At 33.8% G+C, this 20926-nt stretch overlaps 2 protein-coding genes across 2 annotated transcripts; both read right to left on the bottom strand.

Annotated features, from left to right (window-relative positions):
• Nucleotides 1–398: 398 nt before the first annotated feature.
• On the bottom strand, nucleotides 399–5753 carry LOC132046131 (bifunctional riboflavin kinase/FMN phosphatase). The gene is made up of 11 exons (XM_059436685.1): nucleotides 5603–5753; nucleotides 4210–4318; nucleotides 3351–3537; nucleotides 2959–3089; nucleotides 2780–2849; nucleotides 2621–2686; nucleotides 1928–2082; nucleotides 1756–1851; nucleotides 1325–1476; nucleotides 1165–1248; nucleotides 399–1083 (listed from the first exon to the last, which is right to left on the bottom strand). The coding sequence occupies exons 2-11, from the start codon at nucleotides 4283–4285 to the stop codon at nucleotides 940–942; spliced, it is 1161 nt and encodes a 386-aa protein (XP_059292668.1). The 5' UTR covers nucleotides 4286–4318; nucleotides 5603–5753; the 3' UTR covers nucleotides 399–939.
• An 8685-nt stretch (nucleotides 5754–14438) lies between these two features.
• On the bottom strand, nucleotides 14439–17921 carry LOC132046124 (putative F-box/LRR-repeat protein At5g54820). The gene is made up of 3 exons (XM_059436673.1): nucleotides 16631–17921; nucleotides 15371–15547; nucleotides 14439–14939 (listed from the first exon to the last, which is right to left on the bottom strand). Exons 1-3 carry the CDS (start codon nucleotides 17609–17611, stop codon nucleotides 14628–14630), a joined length of 1470 nt encoding a protein of 489 aa, XP_059292656.1. The 5' UTR covers nucleotides 17612–17921; the 3' UTR covers nucleotides 14439–14627.
• Between the last annotated feature and the right edge of the window lie 3005 nt (nucleotides 17922–20926).

Below are 20926 nucleotides of genomic sequence, written 5' to 3'. Positions count from 1 at the left end.
TAGATAAAAGTAATTTGCGGACTCCAAAGTATAAGATTTTGGGTCCACTGATTCGTGAAACATAAACAAGCCAGTGTGTCTCTACTGATGCTTGGAGAAAAAGAAGAAGCAGGAACATAAACAATGAAGAGGATATAACCAGGAGTTTCCAATAATTATGGGTTTACTTCTTTGATTTGTCTTAAGTGGTGATTGTTTACCCTGGTTATGAATAAACAAACGTTGGTATAAAATATGATGTTTCATGAGTGCCTATTTGCAAATGATATAATGTTGAAACTAGCAAGGAAGTCATTCATAAGTTTGCACTACGGAGAATGTATGCATATATGTATGAGTGACAAAATTAACCCACGAAAACATGACTCGCCTATGAGGACTTTGACTGCATTGTAAGATAACACGAAATATCATTGATGCATAAAAGGAAGCAATCTATAATGTGCACCAGCTTGCATGCTTTCAAATTATTCACAGCCCAAAAGCAAGTTACATTACTCAACTGACAAATGATACTTCCCAACCCTGTAGCTTTCTGTCTGAAAAGAAAGAATTCAACACCACAGTCTGAAGTCCATTCATTATTTCAAAATGCAACATCACAACCACAAAAAATTCTGTCCAAGGCAGAAAATTCACATAAATAGGTCCATAATGTGTTGGGGGGTGGGAAGGGGGTTGGAAATTGGCCAAGGGGCTCACACTTTATGGACACCTGAACTTGAAAACCTTTACCATTGGCATTAGCCCCCCAGCAACGCTTAACCCACTTTATAACCATTACTTGGTTCTTTTACTCCTTCAGCTATACATTCAATTATTTTTTTTTTGTGAAGAGCGTTCCACGCAATTGATGGGAAGTCCATTGCTATAATTCTGAGGAAATAGGACAGATGCAATCCCAATCAGAAGCAACAATGAATTTCAAGGCCTCAACAATCAATTTTCCTGAGGCAACGAGATTTTTTTAAGATATGGATCGTCCTTGTACTTCAAGTACTGAGGAAGTTCGAGAGCTCTTTCTGCAATCTTCCTGTCCTCATGAATTTTTGCTATCAAGGCTTCGAGTGATGAAAAGTTGGCCTGTAACATCACAATTAGACGGTAATATCAGCAAGTAATATAAGAAAGAAAAGCAAAAATAGAGTAACTAGGCCACAATACCTCCGGTCGTATGTAGCCCACAACAACTAGATGCAATTCCTCACCATAGAAGTCCTCATTGAAGTCATGAAGCAACCATGGTTCCTAAAAGTAAAGTTGTCTATCAACAAACCCAAAAAAGCCAAGAATAAGGAAGGAACATATGTCACGACAAACTTACAATTGTCTTCTCTGTGTTATTGAAGTAAGGATTCCAACCAATGCTCATGACCATCTTGTAAATACCTCGAGCTGATAATCCTGCCCATCCAAAATATACACCCGCTGGATGTTCTGAAAGAATGGCTGAATATCCTTCTGGGGATAAATTAGCTGAAAAAGTATTTGATACCATAAGAATAGAAAGGCACATCAACATGCTGAGTCATACTAGGCAAGAAACTAATCTTTAATGCCCCTCCAACAATTGTAGGTGTTCGAACCCAAATAACAATTTGGCATAAAATCAGAATCTCTGATATGACAGGCTCACAAGAAACTCCACCAACAAACTTATGAGAAATTCTAACTGTCATTTTGAGCGAGAACACAGATAATGAGTCGAGCATTTATATCAGCCATTCAGCAGAAGGAAGAAAGAAGACACCATACCTGTGGGGATCCCAAGAACCTTTGAGCCACGCCCAAATCCCTTAATGACAGGACCACCAATACACCAAGGTTCTAAAGGCAGAGTACCTTCTATCCCTGTATATGCTTCCAGTCAAAATTTGGAAGAGAAATCAAGTCACTTCTCACAAGTAAAGCAGTCATGAAGACTTACTATCTTGAAATGCAGGGAGTCCCCACTTTTCTAGTTGCAAATCTAGAAGAGAATTGATCACTTCATCAGCAGAAGTATAAAGATGAGACTGCTTTGCAAGAGATGGTACAGCAACTACTGCCATTCCGGCAGCCTTACCAGCAGTAACACCTGGTCTAACATATGTATCTGTGGAGTTACTTTCACTAAGTTATGAGATAAACAATTTACATCCAATTCAAAACTAATATGGACTTGGGAGAGAAAAGGGCCATATTCAGCCTAGAAAATGCAAAAGTGATGACAAGGAATTTTAAACCTCAGTCCATGAAAAAGAAAATAAATCTAATAACTATGGAAATTATAGATTATGATGTCAGAGGTTATTAGCTGTTATTCAGTCAACCATGCTGTTGCCAAGGGTCTACCGGAAACAGCCTCCCTACCTTGGGAGGTAGGGGTAAGGTCTGCGTACATTCTACCCTCCCCAAACCCCACTTTGTGGGATTTCACTGGGTATGTTGTTGTTGTTGTTGTTGTATGCTGTTGTCCATCTTAACATGTGTAAATTTGAGCTGAGCATGACAAATTCTAACAAAACCCTCAATGCTTCAGAGAGAAAACCCAGCCCACTGATACCATTGTATTCTTCCTTCTTTTGGCCAGTTGTTAGATTTTCTAATCGCTACATAGTCTTTGAAGATAAAAACTCACATTGAATCTTCAATCACAATAAAGCTGGATGGATCCATCTTGAGTCTTTTAGCTGCTTCAAGAAATCTGACAGAAGAAGATATACAAGAGTTAATTCACATCTACAATACCACATTATGAAACGAGGAGCGCGAAGCTAAACAATTCATCCGGTTTTACATTTCCGGAGATGGCTTTCCAGCTTTCACTTCGTCTCCTCCAACAATAGCTGAAAATGATTCTTTCCATCCTGAAACCAATAAAGACTATCCCAATCAAAGCACCAAGCATGAATGCTATCTTACGTGCTGAACTGACACAAAACACCTTATAATATGTGTTAAAACTTAAAACCCTACCTGGATGATGAAAAATTTTGGTCTCTATATTAGATCGTGAAGAATTTGAAGCCAATGCCATGGGTACACCATGACCCCTCAAATGGTTAATCAATCGATTGGCCCCTGGAAGAGCTTTGATATTGTGCCACCTATATCAAGTTGATTAACAAAGTTTTATAAGAACTTTCGAGTGGGATGCATCTGCAGAAGACAATAGATATACCAGTTCCATAATTATACATCACAAGATCTCACAAACAATCAGACTAAGATTTGAGGAAAAGAGTCAGCCTACTAATATTTTAATGTGAATAATCTCCAATAGTTAATTCAATTTCAGTTAGTATAAGCTTAATAAGTGAACAGAAAGGAAAAGGAAATGAAACTATGTTAAATTGCTGGTTTATTACTGGTCAGAGAGCATGGGGTAAAATTGTGAAAGAAATTCATCGGTTGATAATGGGAGCCCATAATCTTCAACAACTGCAGCTGCAGCTTCTGTTGGGGTTTTTCCTACTATTTTAGGAGCTTCTCTGCCATCCCACTGCTTTCCATACTTAACTAAGAAAGCCTTTAAAATCTCACTCACAACTCCATCTGTCAGAACAAAGAGGTCAAATTAACGTTGGAGAACATGAGACTAAAAAGAATCGCAAATGCACACAGGGAATACATTGGCAATATAAAGATTGATGCTATGCTGCAGTTTACTCTACAACAGAACGCCTAGGTCCAAATTTCTTTTGCACAGAAAGGACATCATACTTGTAAATCATTCATACTTTAGAGCCGGAGTGCATTTCAAATTTCTGCATCGAAGTTTAAAATAGCTGCCAACCCACTAAGAATAAAGGAACCTCGTATTAAGTACGTCCTTGGACAAGATAATTTGATTAGAGAATTTCAAAACAATAGAACAATTTTACTACAATCTAAACTTAGAATAAAGATCGGAACAGTCAAAAAAATGATTAGAGAATTTCAAAACGATAGAACAATTTTACCACAATCTACACTTAGAATAAAGATCGCAACAGTCAAAAAAATGAAACTGCGAATATCTTTATCCAATTTCAAATCTTTCTGGTCATTCCATATTTCTATCGGATAATGTAAAAATCGGAAGGAAACAAAAGGAACTCTAGCGTATGATTCTGAATATTAGAGTAGTGGTTCATATATTGAGAACTAATACCATGAATGATTTTGGTGAATGGCCAAGAATATAGTTCGAGAAGTGTAAAGTCAAACAAGAAGAGCACTACTAACCTGTATTAAGAAGTGTACCATCCAAATCAAGGATGACACCAGAAACTAGCTTCTTCAAAGTTCGTTCAACAGACATGGAGAGCAATATCGATCACGCAGAAATAAAGACCTATGTTCACATTATGTGGATATGAGATATACTCGCAAAATAATAAAGCTAAATACATGACATTAATTTTTTTTTTTTTTGAGAAGGTAACATGAATACATGACATTAATTTTGAAGTCAAACTTAGAGCATAAATCAATATACAAACATCTTTTAATCATGATTACAAAAGAATTAAAACTGCTATTACATGGATTTCAATTTAAGTTTCCTGAAAACTTGTAGAAGTCCACTGTTTTAGCTTTGCACTCTCATGTTTAAAAGGAGAAACCAGACATTTCATTCTTCCATAGAGGGCTAAGGTCCTGTTAATTAGGACCAGTTTTGAGAAGTTCCTTATCGTACACAAATTTACACTACAAAACAGGGGGAAAAAAAACATCCATAAAGCAATTGAATAAAAATAAAGAAACAAATAACTATGTCTAGGATAGGAAGCTCTGGAGGAAGAGAAGAAAACCTGGAAATCAACGTTTGGGAATACAAATTTTGCAGATTGACACAAAAGTATGAGAAGAAGCATAAGCAAAGAGCCGATACAATTTGTTATGGGCTCAGCACAGGATTGTTCGGAATATAGTGATAAGAGTAGGACTAACCGAATAAATCCCTAAACCAATCTCCAACTGGAATTTTTATTGGAGGAAATTATCCAACAAAAAGTCACGAAGGCAATTAATAATACAAGAAACCGGGGTGTTTTCTATAATGATAGGACTAATGCCCCCTAAACCAATCATCTATTTTCAGGTTTGCGAGAGGACTTGTCAAGTATAAAATTGTTAGAATTTGCATTTATCAGGAAGGAGATGCACAACTGATAAAGGAAATATCTTTAAGATGCGGTACCTTCTATACAACGACTTTCCTTCGATTCTTGGATTATCTCATCCTTTCACTACCGATTGATGAATAAACAGTATATATTTGTAATTTTGGTTTCTAGCAATCTTGGGTACTGTGAGTTTGGTATTATAACATTTAACAAGGGGTTTTCCACTTAAATTTGACACCTTTAACAAAATCCCAGCCATGAAATTATTCTTGCTATTTCATTTTTGCAATAGTAAACACCTAATCTATGATTCACAATTTCACATAGAAAATCAGTAAGAATCACAAAAACCAAAAGTGTCTACAGTTTCTTATTATTTCCTTAAATTCCATCTAAATTGGAACACCAATTGCTGCAGTACATTAAAATAACAACATTCTATACCTTAAAAGCATACGAGCAGCTTTTAAAACATATAATGAAATGAGCTAAGCAAACTATATACTCACCTAATAATGGGCTATAAGTCCAACTTCACAATTGATTATTGAAATAAGAAGATAAAGCACTGAAATGTCTTTTGTTTGTTTCTTGTGATTATAGAGAATGGAGACTGAGAAATCAAAGTGTGTCATCAATGTCTTTATCCGGGTTGCAAGTATCGGACGGGTTAAAATTTCGGATCGTCTCACGTTCTAATTTGGGCTCATTTCCTGCCCAGAAAAAGCCCACGAGTCCACTGGTCCCACGGATTAGGGTCATTTGCGCTTTCATCTTTTTGCGCGGCATGTCCTTCAAAGGCACTGGTATTTAATTTTTTGCCTTTCAAATTTGCTTTAAACTTTTTAACTTCTCGCCGCCTAAGATCTCTAGATTTGGGGTTTGAATCCGGATTCAGTAAAAAAGAAAACTCTCAAGGCAGAGTTTCATAGTAAAATTAGGCCTTAAGGTAGAGTTTTGTAAGATTTTAGCTGGGTAAAAAAAAAAAAAAGTTTTTTTTTGCCTTAATGCAAACTTCTACCTTAAGGTAGAGTTTTGCCTTATGCCTGAAGGCAAAACTTTGTCAAGTAGAATTTGCGGTCAAACTCTGCCTTAAGGTAAAATTTGAAATTCTGCCTAATAAGGATAGAGTTTGCAGTCAAACTCTGCCTTGCGATTTTAATTTTAAATTTTTTGAATGAGTGGGGTTCGAACCAGGAACCCAGGAGTTTATGCGAAGGGAAAAAATTAAAGACCAGTAATTTGAGGGGAAAAAATTAAAGACCACCCTTAAATAAAGGGTAATCGTGCAAATAGCCCTTGCACTTTTCCGCTATTTTATGTCGATCTTTAATTTTTGCCCTTTAAAATCGAACTTATGCCTTACGCATCATAATATCCACAAGTTATACCCGCGCCCTTAAAGAACTCATGCCCGCTAAGCATAAATTCGATTTTGAAAGGCAAAAATTAAAGACCAACCCATTTGAAGGGCAAACCATGCAATTACTTCTACGTACCGCGTAATTATGCAGAAAGTTTTCACGAAGAAATTGCACGGTTTTCCCTTCAAATGGGTTGATCTTTATTTTTCTTCCCTTCAAGTGGGTTCGTTTTTAGTTTTTATCCTTCAAAACCAGACTTTGGCCTTGCGGGGCATAAGTAGTTTAAGGTTGCGGACATGATTTATAGGATAATATGATGTGAAAATATAAATTTATGCCCTACAAAAAAGTTGTTTCTCTTGAGCGACAAAAGTTAAAAATCAGTATAGGGACAAAAGTGCGAATGATCCCATTTTCACAAGTTGTTCTTTTTGGCAGCAAAGTTATTTATTAAAGGATATGATCATTTTTTTTTTGGTTGCAACTTACACACTTTTTACATTTTCTTTCTGCAACTTATAGACATTTTACCATTTTTATAATTTGTTTTACAACTTTTACACCATTTATATCACAGTCTAAAGATTTGTTTAGCATGCTAAAAATCTTAGGGGAAAATATTATACGTCTAAAATTTTATAATTTATTGCAAACATTAGATGACAGTCTAATATTATGTTTATAAGGTTGATAAATATATATGTAAACATTAGATCCGAGTGTAATATTGTCCAGAAGAATAATTTACAAAGGTTATATTTGCACAACTTTTTAAAGTAAAAATAAAATGTAAATGATAACCTAAAAATGGATCATCCGTGCAAATCAGCCCGAATAATGCACTTGCTTGCGTATTGAATATTCTCTTAATGAAGTATATCCTTTTTTCTTTTTCTGTTTTTGGTAAACTGATTTTTTTTATTCATATATATTAAGGAAGTACAGTAGTAGTAGTAGATACTAGGTCACTAACATGATAGTGATTACATAAGGGTTTTCTAAGCTTGCCAAATTATTACACAAACAGTGGCGGAGTCAGAATTTTTATTATTGGGGTTCAAAATATGAAAAAGTAAACACATGAAGATGTCGAAGGGGTTCAACGAGTACTATATATATATATAAATAATTTTAATCATGTATAAACAGTGTAATTTTCTGCTGAAAGATGAAACCCCTTGGCCCTTCCTCCCTCTGCCCCTGCCTACGAGCAAAGACGGAGTCAGGATTTGAGTTTTGGGGGTTCGAAATTTTAAGACATGACAACGACCTCAAGCTAATGCATAACAACCCAAACCAACGAACAAATACCGGTATTTAATATATTTAAAAAAGCGATGAACTCAAAGAGTTCCTGTACGTACTAGTCACCAGCCGGAGGTTTGGACTTCGACAGAGGGTGGGCAAAGGCTTTTGTAGTTTTGAAGAAGAAGAAGAAGAAGACCGAATAGGCTTTGGATCTTGAAGAAATTTGATTTTTGATTTGATGTTTGTGAAAGAAACGGAGAGCCTTTTTTTTTTTTTTTTTTTAATTATCAATCTTATATTTTTAAAAATATTTTTTTTTAAAGCAAAATCTGCTTATATAGCAAAAGGAAAAAATCTTGTAGCAAAGGAAAAAAATGTATGTACTTATGTGTGCAGAGAAAGTTGGAAGCTGGGGTGTGAGACGCGGAAGGCTTTCCTGCCTTCTTCCTTACCACTGGACCATCAACTTAAGATGGTGCATGTGTCCGCAGTTAATAACTACGTATGTTTACTAGATTTTCTAATACAAATAAAGAATCTACGCAAAAGTTATTGGGTTTAGCCGAACCCCATGTTACACTCTAGCTCCGCCCTTGCGGCTACGAGTTACATGAACGCGAGATGTTTTGTGCATCGAGTTGTCCTTTAATAAAACATCTATTCAATAAGTTAAGCTTTCTTGCGTTAAATTTGACATCCTTAACTGCATGACGGGGCCAGGATTTTTACTTTGGGGGTTCAACATATAAAAAAGTAAACATACAAAGAAGCCAAAGGGGGTTCAACAACTATATATATATACGTAAAAAATTATTTTAACCATGTATAAATAGTGTTTTTTCGGGTTCGTCCCTATATGGCTCAGCTCCTGCTTAAATGTACCAAATACTCAAAAGTCAGGAACATTAAATACATTAATAACATAAAATTCAGTATGTTCCAGCAGCTCATCCTTATATCTAGAGATAAATTGCAACAAGTTTATCCTGGTCTGAAACTAAGCTAATGGGCTATGAGCTTAATGGGATTGTCTTAGATCAGAAGAACTTTTTGACCTTTGTAAGGAAATATAGTCACATTTTCAAAGAGTTTTACCTGAAAACCTGTGAAATTTAAAATTCCGTGAAAATAATTATTTTTGAATTACAAAACTTAAAAATGCCTAGGCCGCGGTATTACTACTTGATGACTTGAGTAATATACAGTCGGTCCAATTGATACTAGCCATCAATTAATGATCAGTTACATAAAAAGCACGAGGATCAAACCTTAGTTTGCCATACATCGAAGGTTCCAAAAAATGGTGCGTGAGGAAAGTTTTTTGGGAAAAAAAAAAAAAAAGGGAACTCCCAGTCAAAGACTCAAAGGAACGGGTATAGACTAGTTCTATTAATTTTGCTTCATTAGTAACAATAATTGTCTTGTTTTGACAAAGAAACGTGCACTACGTTTCTTGGTAAAACATGGCATGTTGGTGATCAGTTTAGATGACACTATTTCAATTTCGGCATGTTCCACATATTTTTTGACATCATTTTCATTAATATTAAAACTTATTTAATTTTTATTACAAATTTGAAGAATATAAATCTATGTATTTTTATGACAAGGGAACTGCCTGCGGTACATTATGGCCTTGGTCTGTGAGGTAAATTTCGCTCTTATACGATAGCGCAAACCACACAATAAATAACCAAAAGCTAAGCTATGACGAGTGTCAGGCTAGGAAAGGCGGCATAGATTTGAACCCGAGACACCATTATAGTGTCCCATGCTCATCTACTACTATAATATGATACAAAAGCAATATTTCTTTTTAATAAATTACATAATATTATAAAGGCATTTATATGTGAATTTGACCATTACAAGAAGGAACTTATTTTTTGAATTTCAAACAATCTATTCATATTAATGGGTAGGGCCGTAGGAAGTAGGGTGGAGTGAGAGGTGGATGTGATTTCAAGAGAAGATAAAAAGGGAATATTACCATAGAAAGATAGAGCATTTTCAAAGAGATTTCACACCCAACTACTCAACTCTCTCTCTATGTTCCTCATCTTATTCTCATTCTCACCAACCATTTTTCCTTATATATAGCAATAACTTTTTGTCATCATGATCTTATGCATTTGAATTTATATAATTTCACTCTAGCTTTGTGTTGCTATAACACATCATGATCCTTAATGTGTGTGTGTCTGTGTCTACTTCTGGATGATTAAAGGTCATCTAGAGAGTTGTTAGAATATGGCTTTTAATTCTTTTGTTTCTAATTACTTTTTGCATGTTAGTGGATCTAAATATTTAATATGTTTTGCCATTTTTCTCATTTAGGAATTAAGAACTTCTCATGGGCTTGATATATATTATGTACACATTTTTATTGATTACTTTTGTTCCATAAGTTTTTATTCTCTTAGCTATTTTTTTTTTCTCTGTAGTTCTAATTTCTTGCCTCCTCCTCTTTAATTCTAAGGTCAAGAAGACAGCATGAGGATACTTCTCGTCTGTCTTAGGGCTGATATGGTGAGAGTTGAGTATATTTTTATTTAAGCTTTATTTATTTATTTATTTATTTATTTATTTATTTATTTATTTATTTATTTATTTATTCTGATGTTGTAAATTACAATGCTTGTGTGAGTTTGCTTATATTGATTATCAATTGCAAGCTCGAATACATGAGGAGGGTTGCAGAGGCGCCGACAACCAACGTAAAATTAGTCATGGATTTTTGATGATTTTGCGATGCAGAACGAGCTTAAATGGAGTGACATCCTTTTAGCGAGGATTCATATAGCCTACCGCAACTTGTTAAACTCTGATTTGTTTATATTTGTGAAGAGGAAGATATTAATTAGGGTTTTTGAATGTGGAGCTCCTTTGAAGTCCAAAAGAGAATCTAAGTGGGAAAATTGAGCTGCTGATCTATGGATCCCTTAGTCCTATCATTGTAATTGGATGATAGGTTTGTGGTTTGCATATATCAGGAGCTTCATTGCCCTTCTTGGATCCTTATTTGGAATGAAGGGAGCTCTACACTTGATTACAATAGCTGTTTTCTTCTTACCAATAAAGTTGTGGTGCTAAGCGATTTTAATGAGTCTTACATAGCACGTATCTGAATTAATCGGGTGTTAAAATGGTTCTCGGACATCAAATGGGAAATCATACTAGTTTTCTTCTTTATGTTTTCCATTCATGCATCACTTCTATTGTTTGGTTCATTTAATTACCAGTTTTGCAGTAATTCCCTTTTCCATTCTTGTAAATGATAAAATCTTTTAATTTCATGATTTGGTATCTGCTATTGAATATCTTCTCTTGATGCTATTTTTGGGATTACAAGAAATCCATGCCACCTTTCTATATTCTCCCTCCATTCACTTTTACTCGTTCACTTTTGACTTTACATGCTTCTTAAGAATTCATAAATGAAATATATATATTTTTATGATAATATCCATATTAATTGGTACGAAATAGTCTCCATAGACTTGAAAATGTTTTGGAAATGAGTGATTAGTTTTAGGGGTAAAACAAGAAGAAGAAAAATTGTCTTCTCTTGATATGCTAAAGTAGACAAGTAAAAAATGAAATTTATTTTTAGTATAGTGAACAAGTAAAAGTGGACGAGTAAATATATATATATATATATATATATATATATATATATATATATATATATATATATATATATATATATATCTCATTTACGTGGGATTTCAACTAGCATATAACGTAAAGGCCTAACACATCAGTAAATTTCATTTAGATACTCGAACTAAAGTTTATTCCAATTGAGTACCTGAACAAATGATAAAATGCTCATATTAGACACTTTCAGTTATTTTTGCACGTGTTCTCGAACGTCTATTAGGTAATTAAGTTAACCACATAAAATATGTCAAATCCTTTATTATACACGCCAGTTTCAATTAGAATTGACCTGAGATTTTACGGCTTATACAAGGTGAAATAATTTGAGTGGTTAACTTATCAACGTAATGACACATGAGAACACACACACACAAAAAGAAAAAAAAAAGAAAAAAAAAGAAGAATTCAAAATTTGAACCTAAAGTGTTTAATATGAACACTTTATCATGTATTCAGGTGCTCAATTGGAACAATGTAGTTCAAGTGTCTAATTGCCAACTTACTGACAAATTAAAAGGGTTATCTATGTATTAGGCCTAATGTAAATAATTTCTTACTGTGTCAGGTCACGTAAAGAGATAATTTAGTGGGGTTAAAGCAGGAATTTCATCAAGGGAATTTCGGAAAAGAAAAAGATGCTCTGTTATGTTATAGAAATTTCAACAATTTATATATACAAATAGAAGAATTCACATATATTACAATTTCAGATGAAACCCCTTCGGTAAACTTCTTGCATGACTCTGCCAATGCAGGTAATCATCGCTCAGATGCGGAGGTAAAATAGAAGGTACGTGTTCGAGAGAAGTCGATAACTTTTTCCAATCCTGCATTTGATCTCCAGCAAGAAATGGACCAGGGAATGCGCCAAACAACCAAAATTGTTATCAAGATTTAAGCCACAAAATAATATTCTCTAATTAAAGATCAGGCTTTTGCTTATTTATAGTATAAGATTAAAATGCCAAAATAAAAAAATTGTTTGCTTATAAAAGACTGGTTTTGAAGATTTATACAGCATGTTTATTAATCTTCGTTTTATAAATATAGCAATTTGGTGGACTAAGCACATTGCTTAATGTAACCACAAATACGTCTATATATTGTATGCCCATTTGTTATAGGTCAATAAGCACAAATATCATAAGTTGATCTTGCTTCTAGGATGTAAATGTTCGTTTCTTTAATCAAAATCTTTTATTAGCTTCTTTCGTTTCTTTAATCAAAATCTTTTATGAACTTCCACGTCTCAGTTTAAAAAAATTTGAAAACTCAAACAAGAGAAAACTCTACATATATATGGGGAGCTAATTTAACTGGAGGGGATCCAAATCCCTAGAGAAGAAGGCAAAAGTAGGGGACCACTTTTACCAAAGATGTGCCACAGAATGACGGATGGGGGCTTCTTGGTCCTAGGAAGGTATGCCTTGAAGCCACCCTATAAAAAAATTCTTGGTAGGGAGCGCTTCCCCAGGAATGGGGCCCTACGCCGCGCGAATCCGGATATAGTTGGGTGGCTCCAATATGGGTACCAGACACCGGGTGGAAAAAAAAAGTAGGGGATATATTTGGCCAACTTGGTCAATTTTGAGTTAATTGATTTTAAAAGCACATATCTACTGTATTTATTCAACCAAGTACACTTAGATTGTCTCTTTTTTTTTTTTTTTTTTTTTTGTGTTCTAGAATTTTCTTTCACAATTTCCGTTAAACAAATCAGTGTAAAAAAAAGAGAGCAAGCAATAAAATGAAGAAAATAATCTAGCTAGATCGTAGAAGTTAATATGGATGTAAGATCATACAACTTGAACATGATATAAATAATCATATCCGAATATTGTTATATAGTTTACTTATGAAATTTAAAATTTCATGATAATAAATATTTTCCAAAAACACTACCAACTAGTGGTTTCAGAGCAATCCAAAAGAAAAAGAGTAATACAATTGTGTAGCTCCCCATGTCACCCCACTTCTTCATATGCTTCAATAATATTGCTAGCAGTTACAGTGGCGGATTGTGATTTATCAGGGGGTTCGAAAAAAAATAATAAAAGCTAAACATAAAAATAATGTTATCTCTGGAACATTCTGAACCACTTGAGTTAACCTTTTGCATTTGTTTAGGGTATTCAAAACTTATATATGTACATAAAGACAGAAAATCCACCCTATATATACCATGTAATTTTTTGCCGAGGATGTTCGGGTATTCACCCTCAAGCGCACCTAAATCCGCCCCTGACACACAAAGATAACGAATACTACTTTACTAGTTAACTCTCCCTCTTGACTGCCTGAGCTAATTTTTTTCTTTTTCGCAGAATCCGGAGGAGGCAACATAATACATAACTGATTACACATGGAATCTTAGAACCTATCTTTGCCAAAACATGAGCACACTTGTTTTCTTTCTCTGAACCTATGCTGGGCCACTGGATTCCCAGCCTTTTGATTTTATGCCTTTCATATAAAATGATCACGTGAAGTTGTAATATTCATTTGAAAAATATTGAGATTCATTTAATCAGTATTGGGTCTCATGTTCCCTTTTTTAATGATGACAGGCTATTTTTGTGATTGATCTCTTGTAATTAAAAGTAATTTTCAATCTATAGAGAATATGTATAACAACCCAAAAAAAGGCTCGTTAGATTACTATTTTCTCTAAAACTCGTTTAGATTACTATTCTATTTATATTTTATTTACTGAAGTTTAAACAACGATAAATCATACATTCATGTGCAGGAAAAATCAACTATAGTATTATTATTAGTGGGGTATGCATATATATATATATATATATATAAAAAAGTATCTTAATATCATACATGTGTTTAAAATTCATTCTATCTTAATTGAGAAACGCGTATAATATATGTTTATGGTTATGTTAAGAGAGGATTCAAGGAACCCTTACATTGACGACAATAAACTACTAATGCCAAGTGGGGTGATAACATTGCACGAATACGAGAAAAAGAATATATGAATATTTATCTTTCAAAGTTGAAGGGGAAATTTAGCTTTTTAAGAAAGTTCAGAGGAGAATAATTTTCACCAAATATGTAGCACGGAATAGTAATAATTTTATTAAAAATCTAATTTCATCAATAATTCTCATAAAACCCCACTTAATATCCAGTAAAATACCATCTAATCAGACCATAAATATAGTAGAAAACGAGTTGCACCAAAACAATTTATCATATCCAATGGAAAGGCATGAATTTGATCAACTTTCGGGTTCATGCGTTATTAGTATTTGAACAAAATCATAGAATTCTTTGAGCGTCTTTGTACGCTTATTAAACTTTCAGTCACGAACTCATCTGATTCATCGCTAGTTGGGTTGTGATGTCCAGCTCTCCATTCAATGACCATTATCTCAAGGTTAGCAGATATCAAAAGAAGATCGCATAGAAATAGAACTTCTTGACCAGATCGCATTCCTTCAAAGCCACAAATCCTAATCTTTTTAAGGTGAACACCCCAATCTTGAGAAAGCATAGAGAGTCGAGACATTCCTCTAGTAGAGAAAAAATTGTTTAGACCTGGAATAAAGCAAGTCTGCAAATGGAAAGTCTATTAGAACAGAAAGCAAAGATCATTAGTCCAGATTAAGAGCATTACAATTTACGTGGGTTAAAAAAAATGTTCTTTTTTTCATTTTTTGATCGTTGTATTAAGAAAAATATCTTCTAATGTTTGATTTTAAATCATAGGTATTTTATTTACCATCCATACATTTTGGCCAAAGGAGCAGGAGATATCTAGGTAGTAGGCAAGATCAACAACAACCCTTCTGTGCAATTAGGTTGTAGAGGTGGATTCAAGATTTAATCTCCAATATTTTAAGGAGTTTTCACATACTTCATATATTTATGGCATAAGTCGAAAGTGGTTTGTTTGATTGAATTTAACTTACCGATTGAATCAGCACATTGCTTAAATAAGTGAAACCCAATATCTCATAACAATGTTTCATACAGAAAACAAACCTCGAACTCGAAGTAGGGTGTGGCCATATGTATGATCAACGTTCGAAGGTTGAATGCACTTTGTAATAGGCATACAATGCCAGGGAGATAGCGCTCTTGTATGGGAGTATGCAGTGTTAAACACTCGCAGGTGCCCATGGTGAATGGCATATATTGCATGCCCCAAGATGCCATAACCTTCAAGACGGAAGAAACACGAAAGGAAATCTAGTTAGCAACATATCCAACCATCCAGCAAAAAGATTATAGTCTTTTTATATCTCCGTCAACAAGTTCGATATACAGGTTCAATACTCTTTAGCTAGTTTTAAAAAAAAAAACTCAAACGATTTTTTTTTTTTTGGCTTTCACTCATAAGAATAAAGATATTCATTGTAAATATTTCCTCATAAGTTATCCCAATACATAAATTCTATTCGAAATTATTTTAACCTTGTTATTCGTAAAGTAAATAAAAAAATTAAATGTCATTTGAAGTAATAAATAAATTTTTTGTCAGATTCATCTTTTTACCCCTTTGTCTTTTTTATATATTTTTCTGATTGTGTTGTACATAACTAAGAGTGGCAACGGATCAGATATGGGTGGGTCGGAAATTGGTTAGACAAAGAGGGGTAAGCTTAGACTCTTAGGATTTTTTTTTAAAAAAAAATAAAAACTAAAAACAAAAAGTTATTAAAATTACAAAATTAAGTTTTTTAAATATTAAAAAATAAAAAAAATTAAAACTTTAAAAAATAAAAATTATTAAAAGATTCAATAGTTAAAACTTTAAAAAATCAGAATTAAAAAAGAATAATCATGTTTTGTAGCTTTTAACGGAGGGCAGTTGATGGATCAGTTTGGTCTCATTTGATGGGTCAGCTTGGGATGATGATTTGTGATAGGTCAACTTGAGCTAGCCCAAATCAGCCCATTTTCAAAATCGGTCTAACCCAAACCCATTAAAACTTGGGCGGAATGGACGGATCAAATGGATTTAGGCTAATTTTGCCACCCTGCATCACAAATATGAACCAAATGATATACTTCCAACATAAAGGATTAGGTTAAATTTTGCTAGGAAACCATTGGAAGATGGGGGAGGGGTATCAACTCTAGAACACACAAATAAACCTACTCCTGCAACCTGTTCATTGAAAATGCAGTATATCCATACTTGAAAATCATTCAATCAAAGAACAAAACATTTAAAAAAGATAATTTTATGCTCCAAGACAAAAACTTGAAAAGAAAAGATATCAAAGAAATAGCACAAACCTCAATGCACCAGGTCCCTAACATAACATCTTTGACATGCCTTAAAGCCATAAGCATGTTCATCAACATTTGTCTTTGCCGGTGATAAAACTCATCACGTTCCTCATCATCAGGTGTCTTAAACTGATAATCAAGCTTAACAGAAACACATTTCATAGCATTCCTCAACTTAATATTCATTCCAAAACAACCTTTTAACTCCAACACCTTAACACAAGGTGCATTAATTTCCAGTTCAAAATCATATACCATCTTCACTTCATTATACCCATTCACCACCAACTTACTCACTTTACCATCCACTAAATCCAAACGTTTAAAACCCCAACAATTATCCAACTCCAATAACTCCAAACATGGACTACCCGAAATAAATTTTTTCACCATTTCATCACTAAATTCCATCGATCCCATTCTTAATTCCCTCAAAGAATCACATCTCACAACCTCAATCATATCAAACTTACAACCAACCCAATTCACCTTTTCAAGAAAAGAGTTAACAAAAACTCTCTTAGGCAGACTAAACTTATCATCATCATCATTGGAAAGAATCAAGTTAAGTTCTTTAACCTTATGTTTGACAGCAAAAATGACCCAAACAGTAACATCAGATGAAAAACAACGTTTGAAAGGGAAATCAAGATGAAGTTTTGAAAAACTGTTGGTGTTACAGTGCAAGTTTATGAGTGATTTGTCAACAAAAGAAACAAACTTTCTTAAAGAAATAGAATCCACAGGACGATGAATGAAATTAAGGGCGTTACAAATGGTCCAAAGAGTTGTACATCGTTTATAAAGAAGGCTAGTTTGAACAACATCGTCAAAAGGGAGAAAAGAGAGTATATGAAGAACAACTGGTTCAGGCAAAGAAGAGAATCTGTCTGAAATTTCTTCCATTTTTTTATTCTTCCAGTTTTGGAGTTTCCAATGAAATAAAAAAAGGTTTTTGTTTTTGATTTTGTGGGGTGTCTTAAGCATGTCAGGCCATATTTATAGGTGGGCTAAGTTGGGTTTGTTTGACCCCTATTAATTATTAATCTACTTTGGGATTACATATAATCTCCCATGATAGATTGTGTGATTATTTTATGATTATCCCCTATTTACTACTACAGTAGTGTTCACGTTTAAAACCGATTCAAATTGCAAACCGAATCAATGGGTTTGATTTAATTTGATTTTAACTTTAAAAGAAACGATAATATTTAGTTATCGAAGATAAAATCAAACAAAATAATATATACACTATTTTTATAATTTTATATATACAATTTATTAATTTTTATAAATAATTTAAAATATTTTGTTTACTTTTTCATCATATTTTTTTTAATCTCTTTTAGGCTAATGAACTTTACACCTTAAGCTCATTTCTTAAAAGCAATCCTTAATCCAAACTCATTTATTCAAAGAAAATTACTCCATAAGCTTTACCTAAAACAAAGTTGTATTTCTTATACACTTTATTCACTTGATTAATAAAGCTTATAGATCTTAAGGCATTTTCTTCATAATCTAAGAAAATTAGCTCCCACAATAAAAAGGGTAATAATGAATTATAAGAAAGGGATGGAAAAGTCTTTCCTATATTGGAAAACTTGATTAACACATAGGATCGCAAGTAAATCATTAGACAGTGTTGAACACTTACCTTACTTTTGGATAAGTTGTAGAAAGACTGATTGCAAGATCTTCTAAGTCTTGTTACTTTCTTTATGACACTTCTCTTAATGGGGTAGAGAGGAAAAGAATTGGTAACAGACTTAGGGACCACAACCAATATATAATAGCGAGGCACCTCTTCGGAAGAGACATAACTCTTCACAGGAAACCTTTAAGAAGAGGTGAAACTCTTCAGTTATAAACCCATCAATTATAACTGAAGAGTTAACTACATTTCTATGCATATAAAATTCATACCTTATAACCTAAGATTTATATATTTAGCCCATAAAATTAATACTTTATTAGATCAGAAAAATGGGCTTCTTTAATTGATAGCAACCTATGTACAGTTATATTAAATATGTGAGTCCACCAAATAGAGAATTTCCAAAAATCTCCCACTTGGACCACATATATTTCTGAAAAATTGTACATAACTAAAACTTTATGGTGCACACAATCTGCTATCTCTAAGCAATCTAATCCATTAATCGTACTAATATAGGATCAAAGAGGTTTCCGTAACATATATTCGTCACTAAACTCATTAATGGTCACGATATCAGCAAAACCAATGACATAGATCAAGTATGGATGCATAGCATGAAAATTGATCTCAGTCATGCCTATTTCCAACTGGTCCTACTTTATGACTTTAAATAGTCCAAAATCACTTTCTTACACTTTATGCAAAACCGAAGTAGAAAGTCCATAACTTTATTTTCAGAGTTTTCAATAAACACACGAAATTCATAAATTTCATAAAACTCTACTATGTACAAAAAATATACTTAAACATGTCAAAAGCATAAATAAAACAACAAACTCCCACTGAAGTGGCTCATCACAGAGTCCAATGACATCCATATAAGCTCATAAAAAAAAAAAAAAAAAAAACTTTATGTTGCAACCTTTCATGAGCGGATCGCAATTGGAGTTTGTACTAATATGCTCTATTGACACAAGAAAACTCTAAACTCTTTCCTTCACAGAATTAGAAATTTAATGTGTATATGCTTTAGTTTTGACGAATTTCGGATATACATATTCCAAACAAATTTACACCCGAAAAGGGCTCGTCTCAAGATACCTAACACAATATTATTATTTAGTCTTTGGACATAAATAATAATTTGTAAGTGGTACTCTTATACATAGTTCATAAATATTGACTATCAATCGGCCTAGTAATATGTCTTTCTTTGGACCGACACATTTCCAACATGATATTACTAATTCCATCACATATTCATGACTATCAATAGTCTGACCAAAATAATCTTCCTTTGGGATAATTATTTCGCATAGACAAAACATGCTTAATGTTCAAAATAAATAAATTTTATCTAATAGAGGTTACTTTGGCAACATATTAGACTAATCTATTCCATTTGAAACGAGAACACACAAATGGTATAATTCCATTCCCAGTACAAATAATTATTTCCTTTATGCGTTGTCACACCCCAACCTTGAGGGGTGTGGTCGGCACCCGGCACCCGAAGGTTCGAGCGAACCAACCATGGCATCTATGACCTATAACATGAACATGGGGCCAACAAGGCCACTAGATGCCAATAATAAGAATCAATGTAACAACCTGCAAGCAGAAGAATCCCAACGACAACATATATGTATATCTAAGGCCAACAAGGCCACATCAACAGTCACGACAACTATCCAGGAAGCCGACAAGGCCAGACAAAACATATATACACTGACAGCTAATCTGCAAGCCTCTAAGAGCAGAATACAGTGTCAACAGTTTGGGACAGCCTCTAAGAGTGTGTGTGTGTGTGTGTGTGTATATATATATACACACTGACAGCTAATCTGCAAGCCTCTAAGAGCAGAATATAGTGTCAACAGGTTGGGACAGCCTCTGAGAGAGTGTGTGTGTATATATATATATATATGTATGTATACACACATATGCATCTGTACTTATGGACTCAGAACCAAAGAACTCCAAAGAAGTGGAGTGCGACACTCAACCGCTGATCTCGGTATCCTATTGCGGAGGCACGCCGGCCTATCTATCGGCACCTGTGGGTAGGGCTGGGCATAAATACCGAAAATAAAAAAATCGGACTGAATCGAACTGAACTTCAAAAAATCGAAACCGAAAGAACCGAACCGAACCGAACTAGTTTGGTTCGGTGTTCGGTGTTCGGTGTCCACCTTAAAAAAATCAAAACCGAAATAGCCGAACTGAAGTTTGATAAAACTAAGCCGAAGTTTGATAAAACCGAACCGAAGAACCGAACGCACACCGAAATTTAATACATTACACCAAAAAATTAAAATAGTCTAGGCCCATTAAGTTTAAGCCCAAAAAAACCCCAATTGTAACAAGCCATCTTTTGCTTTTGTATCCCTAATTTTCCATTTCAGTTGAGAAAATTAAATATCCTTAACAAAGGAAGGTGACTAGGATGTGTCTTTAAAATTAATGTATGTCCTTTATGTGTTTTCTTAGTTATTCTTACTGTATGTATATAACACCTAGTAATCCTATATCATGGTTATGGTTTTCGTCGTCCGTGTATCCCGTTCGTTTGATTTTGATTTCAATTTATCAGTTTTATATTTTATTGCTTTTGAGAATATGAATTAATGTAAATGGAA

Source organism: Lycium ferocissimum, chromosome 2 (genome assembly GCF_029784015.1).
Source record: "Lycium ferocissimum isolate CSIRO_LF1 chromosome 2, AGI_CSIRO_Lferr_CH_V1, whole genome shotgun sequence".
NCBI classification, from domain to species: domain Eukaryota; kingdom Viridiplantae; phylum Streptophyta; class Magnoliopsida; order Solanales; family Solanaceae; genus Lycium; species Lycium ferocissimum.
Note: the sequence above shows the minus strand (reverse complement) of the source record. Positions and strands in the feature narration are given on the sequence as shown.